The sequence below is a fragment of the Simochromis diagramma genome, unplaced genomic scaffold (assembly GCF_900408965.1).
Source record: "Simochromis diagramma unplaced genomic scaffold, fSimDia1.1 OVJJ01000334.1, whole genome shotgun sequence".
NCBI classification, from domain to species: domain Eukaryota; kingdom Metazoa; phylum Chordata; class Actinopteri; order Cichliformes; family Cichlidae; genus Simochromis; species Simochromis diagramma.
In genome coordinates, this window is record NW_024386764.1 from 6,869,747 (window position 1) to 6,895,700 (window position 25,954).

Genomic DNA, 25,954 nt, shown 5'->3' on the forward strand with positions numbered 1-25,954 from the left:
GAAAAGGGTGGAGTGCCCACTCTGGGTCAGGGACGAGATCCGAAGTGGGGGAGTTTAAGTATCTCGGAGTCTTATTCACAAGTGATAGGAGAAGGGAGTGGGAGATTGACAGACACATGGTGCTGCAGCTGCAGTGGTGCAGACGCCGCACTGGTCTGTTGTGGTGAGGAGAGAGCTGAGTGTAAAAGCAAAGCTCTCAATTTACCGGTCAATCTTCATCATTACCTTCACCTATGGTCACAAACTGTGGGTAATGACCGAAAGAACAAGATCTCGGATACAAGCGGCGAAAATGGGCTTCTTCCAAAGGGTGGTTGGCCTCTCCCTTAGAGATAGGGTGAGAAGTTTAGTCATCTGGGAGGGGCTCAGAGTAGAGCCGCTGTTCCTCCACATTGAAAGAAGCCAGTTGAGGTGGTTCGGGCATCTGACAAGGATGTCTTCAGGGCACCTCCTAGGGGAGGTGTTCCGGGCATGTCCCACAGGGAGGAGGCCCCAGGGCATTCCACCGGACAAACTGGAGGAGGTGGGTGGGAGAGGGAGATCTGGGCTTCTCTGCTTAGGTTGCTGTACCCGTAACCCGGCCCCAGATAAGCGGAAGAAGATGGATGGATGGATGGATGGATAACTATGAGATATTAGCCTTACAGATAAAAATAAATCCCAACACTATGTGGGTTTGGATTGGACTGAAGAAATCTACTTCTATTTAAGCTCTAATATTGGTGTAATAACAAGGTTAAAAAAGGTGTGAGTGGTTTTCTGTGTTTATGTGTTAGACTGGCGACCTGTCCAGGGTGTACCCTGCTTCTTGCACTAAGACAGCTGGGACAGGCCTTGGGCCTTTTTTGAGACCTTGGCAAAGTGGTGACACATCCAAATAACTTGTTTTGAATTGATGATCTTGGAGCATTGGTCAGTCCACAGCTGTGCGCTGACAAAGAAATCCTTTATATGATGGCAAAAAGAAATTCTCGGTCACAGTCAATCATGTAGTCATGACTTGGTAAGTCATGACTACATGACTTACCAAGTTAATTAGGACATTGTAGAACCATCCCCCACCTTTTTTTTTGCGCCACGGACCAGTTTATGTCAAACAATATTTTCACGAACCAACCTTTAAGGTGTTGTGGATAAATACAACAAAATAAAACCAGTACTGGTATTACAAAAACAGTACTGGGTTGGGGACCACTGTTGTAGAACCTTTAACACCGCTTGTGCCCACTCTTTGTGCTTACTGTGATCATGAATTCAGGTAATAATTGATATACTTTTGAAGTCAGAAGATTATTTTCTGCAGCATTACTTGGTGTTGCATTTTACTGTCACACATTTATGATCTTTATAGATTTCTATGAATTCTTGTTGTCATGGGAGGCACATCTAGTTATTAGGTTTAAGGAACAATTACTCTTCACATAAGGCCTGGTAGGTTTGTATAACTTTTTTCCTCTGATAAATGAAAGCATCATTTAAAAATACTTTTGGCCACTAGTGCTACCCCTCAGCTTCCTAGCAGATTTGTATGGCATAATTTTGAAGATCCATAGTGAAACTAGTATTCAAACTCATCTGAGATTTTTGGTATATGCACGAATGGTAAGAAATTGAATATCCTCGTCCTCATTCATTGTCACCAAGAAGTCTTTTACATCTAAAACTGAATTTTGTATTCGCTCTGGTTAGTTTTTTTTGTCTAATATTAAAATTTCTTTGAGCATCTTAAATATGCAAGTTTGAAAATAGGGTGACATTTTTTTTACAGCACTGTACCTATTTGTATCTCTGAAAAGATTTGGTTCTGAAGACAACTTTAGTAGATACATAAAAATTCTGTATAAATTGCCAAAAGTTAGAATTAGAATCACATCTTTCAGAATATAAATTTAGAGAGGGCATGGTAAGAAGGATGCTTTCTTAGCCCTGGACCCTATACGACTAAACAGGCGACTCTGAATCCTCCCTTAGTTATGCTGCAACAGGCTGCTGGAGGCTTTTCATGATGCACTGAGTATTTCTTCTTCAGTCACCTTTCTCACTCACTATGTGTTAATAGACCTTTCTACATTGACTCATACTTGTTATTAATTTCTGGGTCTCTTTAATCCTGTCTTCCTTCTCTCACCCCGACCGGTTGCGGCAGATGGCCGCCCCTCCCAGAGCCTGGCTCTGCCAGGGCATTCTTCCTGTTAAAAGGGAGTTTTTCCTTCCCACTGTTACCAAAGTGCTTGCTCATAGCACGTTTGCTCATTGCTCACAACACAAACCACAACCCCCACAACAATCATATGATACCAACAAATATTCCAACAGGGGTCTCAAACTAACATGAGCCATGGGCCACTGCTGGCACTGTCATGCCATTATAGGGCCACTCTATTGTTCAAGTAGTACAAACATAAGTGTACACAACTCTCTCACTGAACTAACACAGCGATTCCCTCAACAGGTTTGTACTTTCTGCTCATAATGCCTTCATATTAAACATTTTTTTTGCTTTTTAAAGAAGGTATTTAACATTGCACTGTTAAATATCAACACTTCACCGAGTTCTTTTGATTCCTCAGAAGTATCCGATGGAAGACAAAACACTGCTCAGTACCATTTAACACTTTATTTCTCTTTCAAAATACTTCTAGAAAGGATATGCGTCCTGCATGACACGTTGCCCTGGATCTCAAAATGGTGGTGTGTATCTCAGTAACTTTCCACTAGAGATGGTCCCCTCTTATCTATTTTTTCCCAGGCAAGTGTGAGCAAGTCTACAGCTTTCTACTCCCCAGTGACACATAGTCTAATGGCTTTATTTTTCAGGGCTGTGTCCACTAAATACTATATTATATGACTTTATAACACTTACTAATAAAAAAAAAAGCATAGCATTATTGAGGCACTGTAAATGATTTAATCCCAACAGCACTCAACAACAAAATGGTGAATGGCCCGTATTTGTATAGCGCTTTTACTTAGTCCCTATGGACCCCAAAGTGCTTTAAACTACATTCAGTCATCCACCCATTGCCACACTGGTGATGGCACCATTTTAGAAATAAGTGAAATTTATGGTGTTATCACCCCCATCAGGACTTACCTTTCCCACTTTTGGTGATATTCCTCCCTCGAACATTTGCAATTAACCTCCTTTGGCATGGAAAATTGGTGGCGTGGTCAAGTGGGTGCTATAGGAAACAAAAGCTCAGGACAGAACAGTTATCAGTCATGTGTTACATACAAAATTTGCATATATTTTATTTTATGTTGATCCTCTGAGTGTGGGGAGATCGTGGCTCAAGAGTTGGGAGTTTGCCTTGTAATCGGAAGGTTGCCAGTTCGAGCCCCGGCTTGGACAGTCTCGGTCGTTGTGTCCTTGAGCAAGACACTTCACCCGTTGCCTACTGGTGGTTGTCAGAGGGCCCGGTGGCGCCAGTGTCCAGCAGCCTCGCCTCTGTCAGTGCGCCCCAGGGCAGCTGTGGCTATAATGTAGCTTGCCATCACCAGTGTGTGACTGTGTGTGTGAATGGATGGATGACAGGTTGTGTAAAGCGCTTTGAGGTCCATAGGGACTAGAAAAGCGCTATAAAAATACAGGCCATTTAATGGTACATATTAATTTAAATTTTTCAAAGTTAAACACAATGGGTATTCTTAGTTTACTTTGGTCTTGTTCTTTTGCAGTACCACATCCTAGCACCTTTCTCCAGTGTCCATGCTCGCCGCAGGTGAAACCTGCATCTTCTTCTGTGTTTTCTGCGTTCTGAGGTGTCTTTTGAGCTCAGTTGCTTCTTCTGTCTCTGGCATACTCCTTTCTCTGCTGCCCGATCATCCGTGTTGGTCTGTCAGTGCCCTGCACAATGTTAATAAAGAGTTATCAAGGTCAGCGTTCTGTTGCTCGGCCTATCTTTTCATCCAGACTTGATGGGCGTGTCATCGCAGCTCTGTCAGCTGAAGCTGTCTGGGAATTTCCCCCCATTTAGTGAAACAGGCCTTTGGTTTAGCACCCTCCGTCTCCATCTGTGTGAGATCCCTTTCTTGCAGCACCGTTGACATTTTGTTGTTGTGGGTCCAGCTGCTGCAGCATTTTGTCAGGGTCACGTTGAAGATGGTAGAGGGGAGAGCAGAAGTCTAGGTCAGCCTCGGCTTCCAGGGCCTGTAAAGCAGCCTGTAAATGGGCATAAAAAGAAAAAAGAAAAAAAGAAACAAAAACAGACACGAGTGGACGAACAGGAAAATGATGTGCTGTTTCCTGTGTTCCACGGAGAGTGGAGAAATGCCGGGCCGGGCCCTGTGTCAGCCTTCTCTCCCCCTTGTTTTTTAAAAAATAATATAATCAACTCATAGCTCACCAAGATGACAGGACAACAGAAATGCATATTTAAAATATTACCAAAAATTTTCTTCATACAGTAATCACTTGCTCAATCAGCAGAAAACATCTCACAATTTGACTATCTTAACCACTAAATCTATTGTTTCATCACTGGCTAGTCATTCCAGTCTCTCAGTTTTTTAAAGTTAAGCTGTTGTCCTGCAACCCGGTGAGTTTGTTTGTCAGTAGTCTTCCGATGGAAGACAAAACACTGCTCAGTACCATTTAACACTTTATTTCTCTTTCACAATACTTCTAGAAGGGATATGCGTCCTGCATGACACGTTGTCACGGATCTCAAAATGGGGGTGTCCCCCTCACAGTTTTAATACTGGGCACCCTTATCTAGTCTAAACAATAGTGTCTCAGTAACTTTCCACTAGAGATGGTCCCCTCTCATCTACTTTTTCCCAGGCAAGCGTGAGCGAGAGTCTACAGCTTTCTACTCCCCAGTGACACATAGTCTAATGGCTTTATTTTTCAGGGCTGTGTCCACTTAATACTATACTATATGACTTTATAACACCAATTAATAAAAAAGCATAGCATTATTGAGGCACTGCAAATTATTTAATCCCAACAGCACTCAACAACAAAATGGTAAATGGCCTGTATTTGTATAGCGCTTTTACTTAGTCCCTATGGACCCCAAAGCGATTTACACTAAATTGAGTCAATCACCCATTCACACACTGGTGATGGCAAGCTACATTGTAGCCAAAGCTGCCCTGCACTGACAGAAGCAAGGCTGCCAGACACTGGCGCCACCAGGCCCTCTGACCACCAACAGTAGGCAACGGATGAAGTGTCTTGCTCAAGGACACAGCAACTGAGACTGTCGGAGTCGTGGCTCAAACCGGCAACCTTCCAATTACAAGACGAACTGCCAACTCTTGGGCCACAATTGCCCAACTTCATGTCAATATATGAGCCGCAAGTAGGGGTGACGTGGGACGCAAATGGCCCCCAAGCCACGAGTTTGAGACCCCTGTTGTAGGGTCTATCTTACAATATAAAACACCTTGAGGCGACTGTTGTTATGATTTAGCGCTGTATAAATAAAATAAAATTGAATTGAATTGAATTCTTGCACTTTTTAAACTATTAGCCTGCTCGGCCAGATGTTAGCAAGTATTTACATTATTCAATTATTACTGAATTGAACTGAACTGAATTATGTTGTAAATTGTCTGGATCTGATTGGGAAGAGAGACATTATTTTATTGCATAATATAGTACTGATCACATCAGCTGATTGCACCACTCAGTACACTCAGCCACATAAGGAAAAATAATTTTCTGACTCCAGTTTCTCGGTCTGGTGAACCACTGGTCGACCTGACTCAAAAAGGGGCTCCTCCACACAGTCCTCATTCATATAGTGCCTCATGAGCCTGAACATTACAGCTGACAGGTGGATTTCCCTGTGTCAGTTTAGCTAGTCAAATAATGAAGAACCACTTACTGTTAAAGAAGCAGAGAGTGAAAGTGGATCATGGGTTTTAACATAAAACTCATTGTGGCACCAATGGGCAGCACAAAAGTGATCCCCTTAGACCAGGGTTCTAGAGTGCGACCAATTTGGTCGCTAATGCGACCAAATTTTTCAATGGTGCGACTAAAAAAAATCTTTGGTCGCACTGTTCGGGTAGCAAAAAAAATAAAAGATTTCTGCAACTCTCCGTGTGGTCAACAACAGACACACATTTTGCCCCTATTGTGGACTAAACCAGTCAGAGATAGTCAGGGGCGGGACCTCTCTGATTGGCCGTGGTCCAGTTGAAAGTGCAGGTGGATAGAGAGAGGTGAGTAGCTTGAATAAAGCGATATTGATTCATTAAATCCTGAATCGACTTTTAAATGTAACTGTGTTTTGCCAGAAACACCAGATTCTCAGATTAAAGCTCACAAAACTATTTCAACAATCACAAAACAGCAAATGAGAGCAGGTACACGGATTCCACACAAAGACGTAAACACAGAGCGCGCACCTGACGTACACGAACACGCTGTCGGAGCTCACCGATTCTGATGCGTCGGGTCCGCCCTGTGTTTACCTCTTTTTGCGCTGATTCTGAGCTGCAGGTTTTGTCTCTCTCCAACCAAAATTCACAGAGCCAGCAGCAAAAGAAGCAGCAAACTACGCTTCACATTTGATAAATGTCGTCATGAATTCCCGCTTACTTTTGCTGTTTTGTTTCCAGCACGATAAAAATCACACTTCATGCACATCTCTCTCTCTCTCTCTCTCTCTCTGTACTTCAAGAACAGTTTCCTGTCTCAAATCTCTGTTTTCTGCATTATTCATTCGCTTATTACCCACCAGTCTACCATTGTTTACAGCGCTGTCGGCTGCTATCTTCTTCTTTCTTTCTTTTTTTTTTTTAACTTAAATGACCTTGGACAAGAAAGCCTAATTTCTGCTGTTCAATACTGAAGAAATGTAAACTTTTTAAAATTATGCAATATTGCAGAATATTTTTAAGGTTATCTGCTAAAAAAAAAAAGCCAGGGCAGTAAAAATCTCCTTCATGTTTTTCTGTGTTTTATTCTCAGTTACTTTCACACAAAGGCATCTGCTGTGATGTTCACAATTCTGATGAAGTCTCACATGTATCAGTACTGATAAATGATCAGAATTATAATATTTCTGACTGTCTGAGGCAAAATTGAATCGAATCAGGACTTTGAGAACTAGAATCAAATGGATTATAGAAATCAGTGATGATACCCAGCCCTAGTGAGCAGCCTAAGCCCGACAGAAGTGGATGTAGCTGTGGGTAATAAGAAAAGATGAAAAGAACTATTGATAATTTTTTTTGTTAAGTTAAGGCCTGATCCGTCTGAAATTCATAGCCAGTGCTCTGACATGGTGCCATCAGTCTTTGAACACTGAAAAAACACAGTGTATCCAGAAAAGACATTATATGCTGCAATAAATGCACTGCCCAAGTCTCCCCTCTCCCCACTGCCTTTCAGCAGCAGACAACAGCAAACAGGTCGTCAGAGGAGGCCGAGATGATGATTAAGTTTAACATTTTCTACAATATTGCCAAAGCACTTTAAGCTCAAGATTGTTAGTTAATCATTTACAAATGAACATTGTCTGTATGGACTACAATTGTATGCAATTGAAGTAGCATACATTGCGTTATTTAGCATTTGCGTGCATGCCCTTTGTAAAACCAGTTCCCCCATGTCAATTCAGCATAGAGATGACAATTGTTAACTTCCAGCCATTAATTTCCAGCAATTTTGACTTGAAAGACACTGAGGCTGAAAATACTGCAGTTAAGGCTAAGAAAAATTGTTGTTGTTTAATATGTACAAACATTTTTGTAATAACAGCTTTTCCACATTGAATCCACAGTTGACTTGAATGGTTTGGATACGAAACTTAAGCAGAACTTTGAGACAATGAATCTGAGTGAATTTATGAAGGTTCACACTCTGGATGGCCTGAACTCTAGTGCAACAGCGAATGTCACTTACTTCAACCTGTGTGATGAAACCCACCAGATGGCTTCTAATATCCATGCCATTAAAGACTGTGGAATCTTCCAAATGTGCTGGACAAACCAAGTGGAGGTACTGACAAGAGACCAATCTCAAGAAGGCAACAGTGACAGAAATCAAGAAATCTACACTTTTGAGCAGGTTTATAACAAAATATTCCAGACCTGCTACACCAACTACAAAAGGCTTCATGTTAGTCTTAAGAGTGGGGAGCTTCTACTGGAGGAAACTGACAGCATCTTTAAAGCCTATAAAGGCAAGTATGAAGACTTGGAGAAAGACTTAAACATCATGTGCAGAGTAGACCCATCTGATGACAAATCGTGGATCAGTGAAAGGGTTAACCAGATTCAGCAGTACCAGGATATTCATCTAGCACTGGAAACTTCCGAAATTGTCATGAATATCAAAAATATAATATGTCCACAAGGGGACTTCAGAGTACTGAAGAAACTGGTTCAAATGGTATGTTTACACCCACTGAAGATCATTACAAATAAGTTCATTTGAAGAAACTCTAGCCGTTGGCAGGATATTAACATCAGACTCACGTTTGACTTTTTGATGGATGTAGAAAAATGTAGCTGTGTTTAGTTGTAGAAGATATATTCTTTATACATATTATATAATTAAGTAATTAGGATAAATTATCATTCACTATTAATAACATTTAACTATAGCCATTGGTAAAAATTAGTTTGGTTTTGTTCTCTGGCAAAATGGTGAAATCTAAACAAACTTTAGTGCAATTAAATATGTGTGACATAAACAATAATCATTTTTGCATATGTATACTTTTCTTAAAAATCTATTATCATGCGATTTAGTGTAAATGTGCATTTTTCAGAATGAATCCAACTTCAAGAAAAACAATCTAAGCTACATTGATGATGCTTTTCTACATGCAAAAAATATTCTGAAAGACATTTCAGACGATCGTAAGAAATGTCTGCAAAAGCTCGTTCAGTGTAAAGACTTTATCCAGTGGACTAAACAAGAACTTAAAGGTACAGAGATTTCATTTTTTGATTATTAAAAATTAAATGCATTTTACAACATCTGAAGGATGCTATTAATTGCAGACATCAATGAGCTGAAAGTGTTTGTTGACCTGGCATCAATCTCTGCTGGAGAAAATGATATGGATGTCGATCGAGTGGCCTGCTTTCATGATGCTGTTCTTGGTTACTCATCCATGCTGTATGATCTGAAGCAGGATTCTGATTTTGCGAAGTTCAATGAATCGTTAAAAAAATTGTGGAAGGCACTTGATAACGACCAAAATATACCAAAAAAGCTGGTAAGATTCCATCTTTCATGCAATGCTATAACTAACATTAACACTCCAGTCAAACCAGAGTTAAAATACCTGAGCAAAAATGCAACCATGGAAAAAAAATGGTAGATCAGCATAGAAACAGGTAGAAGTACTGCTATTATAGTAACTGATAAAGAAACAAGCCCCATGTACAAAATACTTTGCCTGTGATGCAAATAGACAAATACGATCAAATAACTTGCTTGCTGTAATTCGCATAGGTTAATTTTATTTCAAATCAACCAAGTATCCTTCTCAATAGTCTCCAGTTTGCATTAAAAAAAAAATTCATGGTGCATTGTTTGAGTAAAAGGCCTGACAAAAGAGCAAAAGAGACAAAATAGATGTTATTGAATCAGGATATGTGTTTTTTGTGCCTATACCAGTAAAATTCACCAAGAAATAGCAGTTTAAAAAGTGCTCTCCATCTTGGCTATTTCTGCCCAAGATATGAGAACGGTTGACATTTCTTTAATTTCCGAAACTAAAACGGCATTCACATTAATTATAGGCTCTGATGGTTAAAGTGCTGAAATTGCAAAGCCAGAACTTGCTCTGTTCATTTCTTTTGACTGATGTCTCATTTCAGTGGGATACTTCCAGACACCTGGAATGGTTAAAGTCTGTTAGAGAAAGTCATGGATCTGTTGAATTCTCATCTCTGTCTATGGCTACATCTGTCAATAACAGAGGGATATATATCATTAAGGCACAAGACCAGCAACAGGTACATACATGATTACATGACAATAATCATTAATTTTGAAAGAATTTTGCAACTGTAATATCACATATGTGTTGCTATATTTTGTTTTCTTAACTTTTTTTGTTACTTTTCATATAGTTATTTCTTGTAATTTTCTGAATTTAAAAAAAATCTGAGAAATTAATCTTCATGTGGGCTGAGATTAATTTTCCTTTGAGCTGAGTTGAATTTTTAACAGTATTAAATAGTATTATAATTTTGATATTTCCCTTTATAGGTTAATGTCGAGAATTCCCTGACACTGCAAATTGACGATAGTCATAAAAACATGACATATACCTATGAGGACCTCAAAGAGCTGCAAAATAAGCTTATGCTGATGTCTGGAAAAAAACAACAGAACCAGAGTGAAGTTGAACGCTTCACTGAGGTTTGACTTTGTTGTAAATTGTTACTGACACAAACAGTTACAGAATGTTATATCATCTGATAGATAGATAGATAGATAGATTATAATAGCTATATAATTATAATAACTATATAATCCCATTTCCTTTTATTTTCAGGTGTTTGACAACATCCAAAGATTTGCCAAAGCATTTGTAGACATTTACACTGCAGGGAACCCAATTTTTAGGTGTTGGGAAGCTAAGATTTATTGCAAAACTCAGAGTGACCCATGTATCATTATGGAAATCAAGTTTTGCAAAACCCAGTATTGCTTCAAAGTAACTGGAAGTTTACCTGAACAGCTTGTAGCTCTGTCCAAGAAGATGGAAATGTTTCTTGGAGCCTGGCAAAAATTCATGGACGAACAGAGAACAAATCAATACTACTTGAACTATTTCACAGCACAACAAATATTCTACTTGTGCAGCGTTTTGACTCCAACAAATATAAATACAGAAATAGAAGACAGAGCACTGATGATGCTTTCTTTTATCAAACCAAACTGCACAACATTAGATGTCCAGAGTATTTGGAGACATAACAAACATGAACTTCGCAAAAGGGATAATGAACACAGGGATTCATCTTCACACAGTGTTATTCATTTTGCACATGAAAGTGACGCAGCAGATGAGGCAGACCAGACTCTTGTTTTGAAAGAATTGGAGGAGTTGTGGAATGGCTACATGAAGAATGAGGAAATATTTTTTCATGACCTACTAGACATTAGGAGTTTAGGACGTCTCTTACAATTGATGACAGACAATTCAAATCACAATGAGTGGGAAGCGGAACCAGAACTCTCAGAGATGAGAGACTGTTCACTCAGAAGGGAGTTTCCAAAAGGCCTAAACTCAAAACAACCTAATCTCATAATCTGCCCACATGATGAGGTCCTGACATCAAGTATCTGCTTGTACATGAACGACTACTACGGGTCACTGCCAACTTATGATGAAGTGCTCTTGTGTTCCCCTTCAACATCTTATGAACAAGTAGAGCTTTTTCTGAGAAGATGTCTCACACCAGGTGACATTGGCAGAAAGATTTACTCGATACTCTGGGCAGACCAACTTTCCTATGATGTTAGCTGTGCAATGGAGAAATGTTTTCAGAAATTATGCTCCCCTAAAAATGATTACAGACTAGTGATCTTTTGCAGCTCTGACAGGGAGCATACTTACATTCCTACTGCATTCAGTCAGTACAAAACAGACTTCGTGCCACAGGAGCCACTGGAAAAGATCCAACAGTATTTGTCCAGGCATTACACAGTTACTTCAGATTACAAGAATGCTGTGTTCAAAGGTGGACATTCTTTGGGTATTGTTGCTTCCAGTCGGGCAGGAGTAGGTGAGTATTAAGAATGTGAATTTTTCATGATTAGTTTACGCAATTGTCTATAATGTCATCAAAATTTTCAGCAAATCTTCTTTTAGCTGTACCAGTGATTGTAAATAAAGTGTCACGGTGGACTGAACGGACTTAAGCACAGACAGGGAGAAAGGTGCAAAGGATGTATTTACAACACACTGGGTGACTATGTACAAGTAATGAGGGGAGGTAAAAAGGGGGTGGGGGTGGTCCAGTGCTAGACAGGGAATGTTAAAGGTAGTACACACTCCTCTTCTGCCACACCACACAACACACTCTTCTTTACTGCTTGCCCCGCTTGTAACTCACACTCATGCTCGGGTAATCAAGGAATGGGAAACACGGACAGAACCAAGGAATCTAGGTATGAAGACAGATAAGAGAATTATCATTAGGAAAGCCGCGAAGGAAACACTGGAGACAATTTTACAGACGGTCAACGCTAACGATAGTCGTTTAATGCTCCAGCGACGAGAAACACTGAGCCATCCTCTTAAATGGTAGCTGGGAGAGGCAGGAATAATGAGGTGAGCAATCACCTGCAGGTGTGTTGGCCAAGAGTGGAGCCTACAGTGAGCTCCGCCCAGACGAGAGAGAGAGAGAGCGAAAGGGGAAAAACAACAACAAATACCTGTAGCCCGTTCGAGCCATCCAGGGAGACACAGGAACCATGACATAAAGTGGTTTATGCTTCAATAAAAACGACTGTCTTTTCAATTACAGTGGGGCAAAAAAGTATTTAGTCAGCCACCGATTGTGCAAGTTCCCCCACTTAAAATGATGACAGAGGTCAGTAATTTGCACCAGAGGTACACTTCAACTGTGAGAGACAGAATGTGAAAAAAAAATCCATGAATCCACATGGTAGGATTTGTAAAGAATTTATTCGTAAATTAGGGTGGAAAATAAGTATTTGGTCACCTCAAACAAGGAAAATCTCTGGCTCTCACAGACCTGTAACGTCTTCTGTAAGAAGCTTTTCTGTCCCCCACTCGTTACCTGTATGAATGGCACCTGTTTGAACTCATCATCTGTATAAAAGACACCTGTCCACAGCCTCAAACAGTCAGACTCCAAACTCCGCCATGGCCAAGACCAAAGAGCTTTCGAAGGACACCAGGAAAAGTATTGTAGACCTGCACCAGACTGGGAAGAGTGAATCTACAATAGGCAAGCAGCTTGGTGTGAAAAAATCAACTGTGGGAGCAATCATCAGAAAATGGAAGACATACAAGACCACTGATAATCTCCCTTGATCTGGGGCTCCACGCAAGATCTCATCCTGTGGGGTCAAAATGATCATGAGAACGGTGAGCAAAAAGATCCCAGAACCACACGGGGGGACCTGGTGAATGACCTGCAGAGAGCTGGGACCAAAGTAACAAAGGTCACCATCAGTAACACACTACAACGGCAGGGAATCAAATCCCGCAGTGCCAGACGTGTTCCGCTGCTGAAGCCAGTGCATGTCCAGGCCCGTCTGAAGTTTGCCAGAGAGCACATGGATGATACAGCAGAGGATTGGGAGAATGTCATGTGGTCAGATGAAACCAAAGTAGAACTTTTTGGTATAAACTCAACTCGTCGTGTTTGGAGGAAGAAGAATACTGAGTTGCATCCCAAGAACACCATACCTACTGTGAAGCATGGGGGTGGAAACATCATGCTATGGGGCTGTTTTTCTGCCAAGGGGACAGGACGACTGATCCGTGTTAAGGACAGAATGAATGGGGCCATGTATCGTGAGATTTTGAGCCAAAACCTCCTTCCATCAGTGAGAACTTTGAAGATGAAACGAGGCTGGGTCTTCCAACATGACAATGATCCAAAACACACCGCCCGGGCAACAAAGGAGTGGCTCCGTAAGAAGCATTTGAAAGTCCTGGAGTGGCCTAGCCAGTCTCCAGACCTCAACCCCATAGAAAATCTGTGGCGGGAGTTGAAAGTCCGTGTTGCTCGGTGACAGCCCCAAAACATCACTGCTCTCGAGAAGATCTGCATGGAGGAATGGGCCAAAATACCAGCTACTGTGTGTGCAAACCTGGTAAAGACCTATAGTAAACGTTTGACCTCTGTTATTGCCAACAAAGGTTATGTTACAAAGTATTGAGTTGTATTTTTGTTATTGACCAAATACTTATTTTCCACCCTGATTTACGAATAAATTCTTTACAAATCCTAACATGTGGATTCATGGATTTTTTTTTCACATTCTGTCTCTCACAGTTGAAGTGTACCTCTGGTGCAAATTACTGACCTCTGTCATCATTTTAGGTGGGGGAACTTGCACAATCAGTGGCTGACTAAATACTTTTTTGCCCCACTGTATTTATTTACAATGATCCCGAGTAAACATCACTAGACTGGTTTAGATCTCTGGAATTGTATATTTCTAAATTCCTTTGGAAAGATTAACCCCCATGTATTAGCTTAAAAATGTTACGAAAGACCACGGATAAACGAGGACTAGATCTGCCTTTCAACATTACTTCCTAGCCAACAGGCTACAATTCATCTCAGGATGGTTAAAACACACCATCTTAGATGAGCCCCAGCTAGAAGTAGAACAGGCACTATGCAATAATATCAAGATTTGGACCTACCATTTATTAGCTCAAACATCAAACGACACGTATGCTTTAAAAGCATCAACATCAGCTCCTCTCTGATTGGAGTTTCTAAAAATGACTGAGTCTTCATTAATACCATGCAAATGTACTCCCGTTTGGAACAACCCTAACATAACTTCCTAGATTGGAGTTGTAAAGCAATTACATACTTCTATTTAATTCCTTTAAACATATATTTATTCCATTTGACATATTGGTTATACAGTATGGGATTAAGAAGAAAAGACTTTTAGAATACCAATAAATTAAATCTATAGTAAAAAAGAAAACCTTATCAAGTCAAATTAAGTGTGGTACAATTCCTTAATCTCAAAACCCCCAAATTACTGTCTAAAATGTACAAAACACTCTGAAAAATAGATGAGTCAAAATCCCTTCCTATTGCAAAAATGGGAAGTGGATCCATCAGTCAGCTTAGACCAAAACTTCTGGTCTCAAATTTGCTTAAAAAATTTCAGTTGATTAGAAATCCCAGTCTACAATTAATACAATACAAAATACTACTGCGTACTGCTCACACTGTCAAGACAATACACCTGACAATTACAGTCACACTGAATGTGAAACATTCCAGCCTTCCTTCAGTTTTTTGTTGGGCAACATAGATGATGTCACTACAGAGATGAATACTGAATACAGTCCACATGGTTCTCATCGCCCTATGCATTGCCAAGAAGACTGTCCTCATGAACTGGAAATCATATCGTATTTGTATTATATCTATCTAATAGACTCCAATTTGTGCATGTAAATGGAGAGTCCTCTTCACACACTAAGGTCAATTATGGTGTTCCACAGGGTTCAGTGCTAGGACCAATTCTGATTACATTATACATCAGCGGTCCCCAACCCCCAGGCCGGTCCGTGAGTCATTTGGTACCGGGCCGCAAGAGTTGAGACTCGGGTGTGAAATGTATGGTTTTCAGGGTTTTTATCGGGTTTTAGCATTATTTTGTTATCGTTTTTTTCATTAACTCTGTTTTCCTGGGTCTTTTCACGTGTGTTATGAATAAATCTTCTTTTTTTCGGTAGCGGTACTAGGTTGGGGACCGCTGTTATACATACTTCACCGAGGCAGTATCATTAGAAGACATAGTATACGTGGTGCAATCGTGGCTCAAGAGTTGGGCGTTCGCCTTGTAATCGGAAGGTTGCAAGTTCGAGCCCCGGCTCGGACAGTCTCGGTCGTTCTGTCCTTGGGCAAGACACTTCACCTGCCGCCTACTGGTGTTGGCCAGAAGGTCTGATGGTGCGATATGGCAGCCTTGCCTCTGTCAGTCTGCCCCAGGGCTGTGGCTGCAACTGTAACTTGCCTCCACCACTGTGTGAATGTGTGTGTAAATGGGTGGATGACTGGGTGTGTAAAGCGCTTTGGGGTCCCTAGGGGGGACTAGTAAAAGCGCTAGACAGATACAGGCCATTTACCATATACATTTTCACTGCTATGCAGATGACACCCAACTCTATCTGTCCATGAAGCTTTTTACTCTGGATGGCATTACCTTGACCTCCAGTAACACTGTGAGGAACCTTTAAGTCATTTTTGACCAGGACATGTCCTTCAATGCACAAATAAACAAACAAATATGTAAGACTGCTTTTTTCCATTTGCGCAACATCTCTGAAACTAGAAATATCCTGTCTCAGAGTGATGCTGAAAAATTAGTTCATGCATTTATTCCTTCCAGGCTGGACTACTGTAATTCATTATTATCACAAAGTCCTACAAACTCACTGAAAAGCCTTCAGTTAATCCAAAATTCTGCAGCAAGAGTGCTGACAGGGACTAGAAAGAGAGAGCATATTTCTCCTGTATTGGCTTCCCTTCATTGGCTCTCTGTTAAATCCAGAATTGAATTCAAAATCCTTCTCCTCACGTACAAGGTCTTAAATAATCAGGCCCCATCTTATCTTAATGACCTTGTAGTACCATATCACCCTATTAGAGCACTTCGCTCTCGCACTGCAGGCCTACTTGTTGTTCCTAGAGTATTTAAAAGTAGAATGGGAGGGAGAGCCTTCAGTTTTCAGGCCCCTCTTCTGTCTGAGACAGACACTATCTCTACTTTTAATATTAGGCTTAAAACTTTCCTTTTTGCTTAAGCGTATAGTTACGGCTGGACCAGGTGACCCTGAATCCTCCCTTACTTATGCTGCAATAGACGTAGGCTGCCGGGGGATTCCCATGATGCATTGAGTTTTTCCTGTCCAGTCACCTTTTTCATTCACTATGTGTTAATAGACCTCTCTGCATTGAATCACTATTAATCTCTGGCTCTCTTCCACAGCATGTCTTTATCCTGTTTTCCTTCTCTCACCCCAACCAGTCGCAGCAGATGGCCCCGCCCCTCCCTGAGCCTGGTTCTGCTGGAAGTTTCTTCCTGTTAAAAGGGAGTTTTTCCTTCCCACTGTCGCCAAGGTGCTTGCTCATAGGGGGTCATATGATTGTTGGGTTTTCTCGGAATATATTATTGTACAATCTACTGTACAATATAAAGCGCCTTGAGGCAACTGTTGTTGTGATTTGGCGCTATATAAATTGAAGGAAATTTCCGTCCCGGGTTTCCTCCGTGGCGTGAGCGATAAGCACAGTTTTGTCCTTTCCTTATAAGACTCCTAATTATTCAAAGTAACGCTCAGGTATGCCGTTCAGCAGGTTAGTTACAGCGCCGGGAGTAGCTTGGGAGAACAAGGAAACACAGACTGCTTCAGGTTGCTCTTCCAAAATCAACTCAAAGGTTTATTAAGTACACAACAGCTTATATAGAGGAAAAAAAGGTTCGTGTGTCAGCAGGTTCTCAGTTCAAACCGGTACAGACCAAATAAGGAAACGTCTTCCTGCCCTCTGAGCAAAGAAGTATCCTTTGTGTAGTTTATCAGTTCAGTTACAATTTATGATCATCCCAGCAAAATACACTCCTAGACATAGAATACAGAGTTCTTTCATTAGTAAAATTCTGAAACAAACCACCTGGCTTTTTAACAAGCTCTTTTCTAAAAGATAAGGAAGGGAGGATGGGAGTAAGGAAGTGATCTCTGTGGTGTTTTCAACCTTGAGGTACCATCCTGTGATTCTTACACATTAATTCTTGGGTCACAGAGAAAGAGAAAAACAACTAGTAAATGGGCCTTATTGAGTAACAGTTTTCCTGTATAATATCACTATAAAACAATATCCTGTAAATGCTACCATGGTATCAAAATATCACAACATAAATAAAATTGAATTGGATTGAATTTAAAAAAAAAATCTTAATTCTAACCAATATAGAAACCGTCTGATAGATCACATTAGTCTTGATACAGCCTCTACCGCCACATTAAATCAATCTCTCTGGGCTCCATCACCTAGTGGGGGTGGGGGTGGGGGGGTCGTGGTTTCATCCTGTCTTCGTTATTGTAGTTGAAGCAGGTGTAGGTACGGGCTTGGGATGTCTGGGGGTTACCTAGGGACGAGTTTCTTGGGGGCTCACCCAAGGCCTGTGGTCATAACCTGGATGGGACTCTGGTGGCACTTGGGTAGTGTTTTTCTGGCAGCTGCTTGCAGCAGGGCTGGGAGAGGGTCTATGCCGGTGGATGTAGGTTACTGGCCTGGTAGCCGGGCTGGTCCGGGTTGGGTCCAGGGCACACTTGGAGTTCTGGGGATGCTCCGCCTCCAGGCTGGGGTTCTGGCTGGGCCTTGGGGGGTTGGGTCCTGGTTGGTGTGTCATCAGGGTTGTGGGTGGGTGAATGCACAGGGGCCCAGCAGGAGGTCCCCCCAGGTATGGGGGCCTATCTCCCCACACCATACTCCCTGCCATTGGTTCTCTGTGTCCAGGACTGGGTGCTCTGGTTTGGTCTGGCTCACTCCCAGTGGCTGCTTGCTGGGGATTGGTCCCCCTGGCTAGGTCGGGCCCCTTCCGGAGTGAGGAGAGCCCTCAGATCTCAGGTCTCTGAGCCCGGGGCTTGGTCTGCACTGGCGTAGCCAGCTGCCAGAGGAGCCTGCAGTCTTGTTGCCGTGTCCCCATGTGTGGGGCCTGGATCTCCACCATGTCTGCTTCATGTCCTGAGGGGCAAGGCTATGGCTCCCCACACCTATTATTAGACAGTTACATGGAGAAACCTTATGAATACAAGCACACTTACACACACGGGTGTTCAGACAGGTGTACAAACAGGCAGTGTTGTGGAGTAACCTCATGGGCAGTGTAGCCCAGTATTAAGTAAGCTATTAAAAATCTAGTTGGTATTGGTATGGCAACTATCCTTTAGTAATAGTAATAAATCACACAGCAGTAGCACATTCATGTGGTCGTAAAAAGCTTGATAATATGTTAAGTAATCCAAAGTATTCGGAATACATTACTCTCATTGAGTAACGTAATGGAATACGTCACAAAGTCCAATGTTGGGGCACGTATTCTGTAATCTGTAGTGGAATACATTTTAAAAGTTCTTCTTCTCAACACTGCAAACAGGTATGCTGCACAGTAACATTCAATATTTATTATTTACTGTATGTTGGTTGTTGCTGTGGTTTGCCTACTATGTTGTTTTCTTTTTGCTTGTTTTTTTTTGTTTTGGCAGGTGATCAAACAGATTTTCAGTGTCTTTTTTCTCTCCCTTCTCCTCTGTGTTTCTTTCACTCTCCTTCTGTTAAGCTGTTACTATCAAAATGGACAGGACTGGGGGATGGGAAAAAGAGAGAGGAAAATGGGGAGAGAGTTAAAAGTACAATAAATAAATAAATGAATAATAAAGATCGAATAAACTATGACAATCAAGTTGAACAATATAGCAAAAGCACCAATTGTCCACTTTGGGAAATAAAATAAGTTTTACATTACAGTGTCTATATAGAAAACAGGATGCAGAATTAGATCTGGTTTTTTGTCTTGTGATAACACAGTTATTGCTTCCTAGAAATAAAATAATTTGTCATTCATATTCAGTTATTATTAATGCTATGACTTCTGTCAACCAGTTATTGTTTTTTTCTTCTATTTTAGGCAAGTCGCTGTATGTCCAAAGGTTGTACGAAAAACTTGAGAGAAGTGTTGACGAAGGAAAAGCCTTTAAGAAGTGCATCAGGCTAACTGAACATGAAGTTGACGACCACAAGATTCTCCAGTTTTTATATGACACACCAAAACAAAAAGATATTAAGGTGTTTCACTTTGATGTCACGTCCTCGGTAAGCAATTTAATGTAACTGTAGTGAAATATAAGTTTATTTATTTAAATGTATATTGTGGTTCTGATCAAATCCCTTAGCTGGTCATAATTTGCTTTATTTAGTAACACAGACTTATTTTCTAACACCTCATTTCCAGGTGCAAAAGGGCCTGAATGAATTCATATTCAAGCTTTTCTTTTTGCGGTACCTGATGGATTCAAATGGACAGATGTGGCAATGCAGCCAGAACCACTTATATGTTATTGAGTTACTGGAGTCCACAAATGATCAGAACAGATGTGATACCAGATTGGTAAGTGGAGGTATTACTTTTAGTGAAGTATTCTTCTTATGAAATCATCCAACGCTATATTATAGTTGTGTTACAGTTATAATTTATTTGGTTTTGTGATATTTCATCAAAATCCTTCTTTGTTCAATGAAATAAGATTCTTAATAGATAGAAATAAATAGATAGGTAAATAGGTAGAAAAAAATTATGCTATAGTCTTAGCATTTAGGTTTTTTGTTTTTTTTTGAAGGAACAGTTATACCTATATCTTGACTTAAGTGCAGGAGTAGTAGGTTAGGACTAGTTCTTTTAGGTTTAGCAGCCAACAAGATGGCGTATCGGTCAGAATACAGAAAGGACAGGAAGACTTTGCTTAACTGTTGAAGTCATCTGGTTTATTGTAACCTGTAAATAAGTTAGCATTAGGCCAAGTATATTACAGCAACAGTGGTTCAGCTAATATAAACTTAAAGATATCTAATCATATAAACCTAAACATCCATCTGTACACACACGTCCACAACATAATATATTGTAGTGTCCGTCCAACAGAAGACAAAGACGATCGGTATTCTGTTTACCAACTGTTTATTAGGAACAGAAACAGAGGCAACTGTGGGCCGTCGCCAACGCCAAATACAACAGGAAAAACGCTCTCTCAAGAATTGAAAAAAAAGAAAAAACATCCTTCTTTTTCCTGCACACACCAACAACAACGCACTCTCTAACACCCACCCCCCAAAAACTCTCAGCCAACTACAAGCATGCTCACTTACAGACTCTCTGTCATACGTAGCTGATATGATTGACAGGCTTAACGGCTCTATACTATTATACATTCAAGGACACTCGGTAAATCACATTGCTGCCAGTCTGGAGCAACTATGCTATAAGTGAGTGGCAATTCTGAACACAATAACACTGATAACACAACAATCAAACTAACTTGTAAACTGGTCCGTTACAATGTAATAACTCAAGTTATGTAAATATTACATCACTAGGTTCAAACACACAGAGAACTCAACTTCAACACAATCGTAGTGCCATACTATAAGTACAGACATTTCCCGCTACAACCCAATGCAAAGAAATTCAAGACTCAGCAAATCCAGGTTGGAAATAAACTGATTTAATGTAACTGACATTCATTAACTAAAACACTCAGAGCATCACCGTTAAGGATTGCAAACAGGAGTGTAGTTTACAGGATAAGGTGATAACAAGCTAACCCAGAAGTACTATCTCTCCCAGCGTAGCACATCAAACTTATGCCAGCGTCATTTCCCATAACTTCATTTGTAACAATATTGCAGGAAAACGGAAAATGTCTGAGCCTTTTATACATGCAGCAATTGTCTATATTTCATATTTCTATGATCCATAGATACTATGGGGCGCCGTTTATACTGACCTAGGATACTGACCTTTTTATTCAGTTCTTTTTATTTATTTTTAATGGGGATAGATTTGATTGTTTTAAACATTTTTTTATTTTGTATACTTTTAGGGTCGAAACGAAAATTTTGCATTCTCAGATGTTTTCCCAAAGCTGTTTTGCCACCCACCAAAAAAGGTTATGGCTTTGGAAATGCAAAAAGAAGAAAATCCAGACATGGACTGTGGTGGCCCCCTGATGGATGATGAATGTTTCAGAAGTGAAGCTTATCAAAGGCCATACCAGTACCTCACACATTTTCACAATAAGGACAATCTTGACAACTTCACGTTCCAGGGTACTGAAGGGACTCATGCAAAGTGTCTTCAGATACTCTTAATCTATTGTGGTATAATAGATCCATCATGGGCAGAGCTGCGTAACTTTGTGTGGTTCCTTAATCTTCAGTTGAAAGACTGTGAGAATTCGGATTTCTGCAAATTTGAGTTGGTTGGAGACACTCTTTGTGGGTTCAAAAACTTTGTGGTTGAGTTCATGATCTTGATGTCCAAAGACTTTGCAACACCATCACTATGCATCACTGACCAGAGCCCAGGGAAGCAACAAGTTGACATCAGTGGACTAAAAGAAAAAGATTTAGCCCCATTCCTCATTAGAAAAAGGTGGGAATCAGAGCCACATCCATACATCTTTTTTAATGACGACCACACATCCATGACATTCATTGGATTTCACCTTAAGCCCAATAACCAGAAAGGGTTTGATGCGGTAAATCCTTTGACAAAAGAAGTGATTAAGAAAAACATCATGACTCGACAGCTGTACAATGGCTTAAAACTTCAGAGAGTTCCTTTCAATGCAGACTTTGATCAGCTTCCTAGAGCTGACAAGATTGAGCATCTGTGCAGTGTGCTTGGCGTCAAGTGGCCAACAGATCCTGATGAAACATATGAATTGACCACCGACAATATCCTCAAAATGATGGCAATTCATATGAGATTCAGGTGTGGCATTCCTGTCATCATAATGGGGGAGACAGGATGCGGTAAAACAAGGCTGATAAAATTTATGTGTGAACTAAGAAGATGTGGAGCACCAGCAAAAAACGTGAAACTGGTCAAAATTCATGGAGGAACTACATCAGAAATGATTTATGAGAAAGTGAAGGAAGCTGAAACTCTTGCAAGGACCAATAAAGAGAATCATGATCTTGACTCAGTTCTTTTCTTTGATGAGGCAAACACCACAGAAGCCGTTAATAGCATCAAGGAGATCCTCTGTGACAACTCAGTGCAGGGAGAAGAACTTGGCTCTAATACAGGGCTATATATTATTGCAGCCTGCAACCCTTACAGAAAACATACAGACCAGATGATCAAGCGGCTGGAAGCATCAGGACTGGGCTACCGGGTTCGGGCTGAGGAGACTGAAGACAGACTTGGCTCCATCCCTCTCCGCCAGCTTGTGTATCGTGTTCATGTGTTACCACCGAGCATGATACCTCTTGTTTGGGATTTTGGACAACTCAATGACTCAACAGAGCAAATCTACATTGAACAAATAGTCCAAAGACAGGCGAAGGCCAGCTTCACTGAAAAGGACTGTATTCCAACAATAATTAAAGTTTTATCATCATCACAAAAGTTCATGAGAGAGAGGAAAGATGAATGTAGCTTTGTCAGTTTGAGAGATGTTGAACGTTGCATGCAAGGATTTCTGTGGTTTTACAACAATCACCCAATGTTTGCTGAAGATCTAAAAGCCTTGTTTCAGCAGCAACAAAAAAACAACCCACCATTTTCACCTGCCAGTGACAGAGTACTCTGGTCACTTTTGATGGCTACTGGAATGTGCTATCAGTCCTGTTTAGAAAACAAAGGGCAATATCAGAAAACTATCAGCCAAATTTTTCCCGATGAGTATACACCACAACGAGTAATGCAGGAAATGGAACTCATGCAGGATCTCCTACTCAATGGTGTACCCATGGGTGAGACGATTGCCAGAAATGAGGCTTTGAAAGAGAACTTTTTCATGATGGTGGTCTGCATTGAACTGAGAATTCCCCTGTTTATTGTTGGGAAACCAGGAAGCTCCAAATCACTGTCTAAAACTCTAGTTGCAAATGCAATGCAAGGTCCCACATCACATTCTGACCTCTACAAGAAGCTCAAGCAAATACATCTGGTGTCTTTCCAGTGTAGCCCCCATTCAACTCCAGAAGGAATCATTAACACATTCAAGCAATGTGCCCGCTTTCAAGAAAGCAAAAACCTGGACGAATATATTTCAGTAGTTGTTCTTGATGAGATTGGATTGGCTGAGGATTCACCAAAAATGCCACTGAAAGCACTGCACCCATTACTGGAAGAGGGTTGTGTTGATGATGAGCCAAAACCTCATAAAAGGGTTGGGTTCATTGGAATTTCCAACTGGGCACTGGATCCTGCCAAGATGAATCGTGGAATTTTTGTGTCCCGTGGAGATTTAAATGAGCAAGAGCTCATCAAAAGTGCCAGAGGAATCTGTTCCTCTGATCAACATGTTCTTGAAAAGATCAAACGCTTGTTCCAACCTTTTGCAAAAACATATATGACAGTATGCGATGAAAGCAACGGATTTTTTGGTCTGCGGGATTTCTACAGTCTGATAAAAATGTTATTTTCAATTACCAAAACATCTAATGAACCTCCTACAGCAGATCAGATCACCGGAGCAGTCCTGCGAAACTTCAGCGGAAAAAATGATGATGATGTAATTGACACATTCCGCAATGAACTCAGAGATGACTTTGCCAATGTCAGAATGCCAACTATTGATTTGGTTAAGCAAAGCATTTGTCCAGCTTCCCAAATGGAGGAAAGCCGGTATCTTTTGCTACTCACAAAAAACTATGCAGCTCTTCAGATTCTTCAACAGATATTCTGCTCTCATCAAATCTGCCCAGAGATAATCTTTGGGTCAAGTTTCCCGAAAGATCAGGAGTACACACAAATTTGCAGAAACATAAATCGTGTCAAGGTGTGCATGGAGACAGGACAGACAGTTGTGCTTCTCAACCTTCAAAATCTTTATGAAAGCCTGTACGATGCTCTAAATCAGTACTATGTGACGCTCGGAGGTCAAAAATACGTTGATCTTGGTTTAGGAACACATCGTGTGAAATGCAGAGTTCACGAAAACTTCAAGCTCATCGTCATTGAAGAAAAGGAAGTGGTTTATGAGCAGTTTCCAATACCACTCATTAACAGGTTGGAGAAACACTACCTTGACATCAAAACTGTCCTCACAGAGGAACAGAAGGTTGTTGCCAGACAACTGGAGGAATGGGTCAATAAATTTGTCTCCTCAGAAAAGAAGTATGATCCAAGTGATGTGTTCATTGGCTATCACTCAGACACTTGTTCCTCTGTGGTCATGCAAGTAACAGAGTGTGAGAGTACTGAGACTGATGCTCAGGTCACTCTGAACAAAGCCAAAGACATTCTGCTCAATTGTGCCACTCCGGACTCAGTTGTTCGTTTGGACAAATCCAAACTGCCTAATGCGGAACGAGAGCATTTAATGCAAGAATACGTTAAAGAGGCAAGGCACAGTTCACTGGGAGACTACATTGTGTATCACATCCAGCAGCCCCAGCAGTCACACTTCTTATTCACTGAGGTAATTTTTCTTTGTTTGCTTTTTAAAAGGAATATATTAAAAATTTGGTAGAGTACTGTGATATTATTAAAATCAAGAAGTGAAAACATGCCTCTAATTTATGGGCGTAATGACTGTGCTGTAAGAAGATATATTAACTTCCATTGTATAATAATAATCATGCAATCAATTCATGTTACAACTAGTTTTTACTAGATACAGTCTTAATTGCTCATACTATTTCTACTAAGACTTTTGTAAAGTTTGCATTGGATATTTTTATTCTTCAATATTCTAACAAAAATTAGATATATTTATTTGATATTATTAAAATATAGTTAAAATTTCACTAGGGCTGAGTGAATGAAAACCTGAAATTCAGAAAGAGAATTTGTTTAATGAGAGAGTATCAAAACTCCAAGCAGCTAATGGTATGCATTATACATTTTACAGGATTACATGTAAAAGATACATAAAACACATACACACACTATGAGACTTTTTCTGTTTTACTCTTGGGAAATAAAAATTTGAGTGTAATATTTTGTAATCCTTGGTTCTTTGGCATTTTCAAGGTTACAACATTTTCCAGGTTACTCACTGCCGTGGATACTCAACACCTGCAGAGCCTATTAAACCTTGATGCTGTTCAGCTGCTATCACTGCAGCAGTTTGACACTCAGTACTCATTCCTCAAAAAAATAAGGTATGTATATAAAGAAAATATATATGATCTGTAGGTGTTCATTTTAACCAAACTGGGTAACTGCCTTTTTCGACACTCTTGTGGTTTAATATCTTGTGATCCTTCTTATTAGAAGTGTTTACAATGAATACTTATGTAATAGATGTACAGATCAACATGCTCTTTAGTTATGATTCTGTTTTTTTCAAACATATTAATTACAATATAACAAGATATTTATGTCTCAATACTAGGGATTTTCTGAGCTCAACACACACAGACAAAGTCCTCATTATTCAAGCAGAGTATGATGAAGGATTTCACAAAAAGAATATTATTTCCTCAGCCAAGTGAGTGAGAAGATCATCACACCATCTCTTACTTTTGTATAACTTGCTGACATTAGTGCAACATCTCT

The 25,954-nt window shown here is 40.4% G+C and overlaps 1 protein-coding gene and 1 long non-coding RNA gene across 3 annotated transcripts in view; one reads left to right on the plus strand and one right to left on the minus strand.

Annotated features, from left to right (window-relative positions):
• LOC120734883 (E3 ubiquitin-protein ligase rnf213-alpha-like) overlaps window positions 1-25,954 on the plus strand; it is a 94,628-nt gene that overhangs the window by 31,107 nt on the left and 37,567 nt on the right. For both annotated transcript variants that reach the window (XM_040033982.1, XM_040033991.1), the window contains exons 21-31: window positions 7,740-8,350; window positions 8,733-8,892; window positions 8,968-9,185; window positions 9,793-9,930; window positions 10,187-10,339; window positions 10,476-11,712; window positions 19,352-19,536; window positions 19,676-19,831; window positions 21,321-24,872; window positions 25,427-25,557; window positions 25,791-25,886. In XM_040033982.1, coding sequence (XP_039889916.1) covers window positions 7,740-8,350; window positions 8,733-8,892; window positions 8,968-9,185; window positions 9,793-9,930; window positions 10,187-10,339; window positions 10,476-11,712; window positions 19,352-19,536; window positions 19,676-19,831; window positions 21,321-24,872; window positions 25,427-25,557; window positions 25,791-25,886 — 6,637 coding nt within the window. The remainder of the gene's footprint in view (window positions 1-7,739; window positions 8,351-8,732; window positions 8,893-8,967; window positions 9,186-9,792; window positions 9,931-10,186; window positions 10,340-10,475; window positions 11,713-19,351; window positions 19,537-19,675; window positions 19,832-21,320; window positions 24,873-25,426; window positions 25,558-25,790; window positions 25,887-25,954) is intronic.
• LOC120734901 overlaps window positions 16,834-25,954 on the minus strand; it is a 28,729-nt gene continuing 19,608 nt past the window's right edge. Inside the window, exon 3 of the long non-coding RNA XR_005696132.1 lies at window positions 16,834-17,066. This is a non-coding gene — a long non-coding RNA (uncharacterized LOC120734901). The remainder of the gene's footprint in view (window positions 17,067-25,954) is intronic.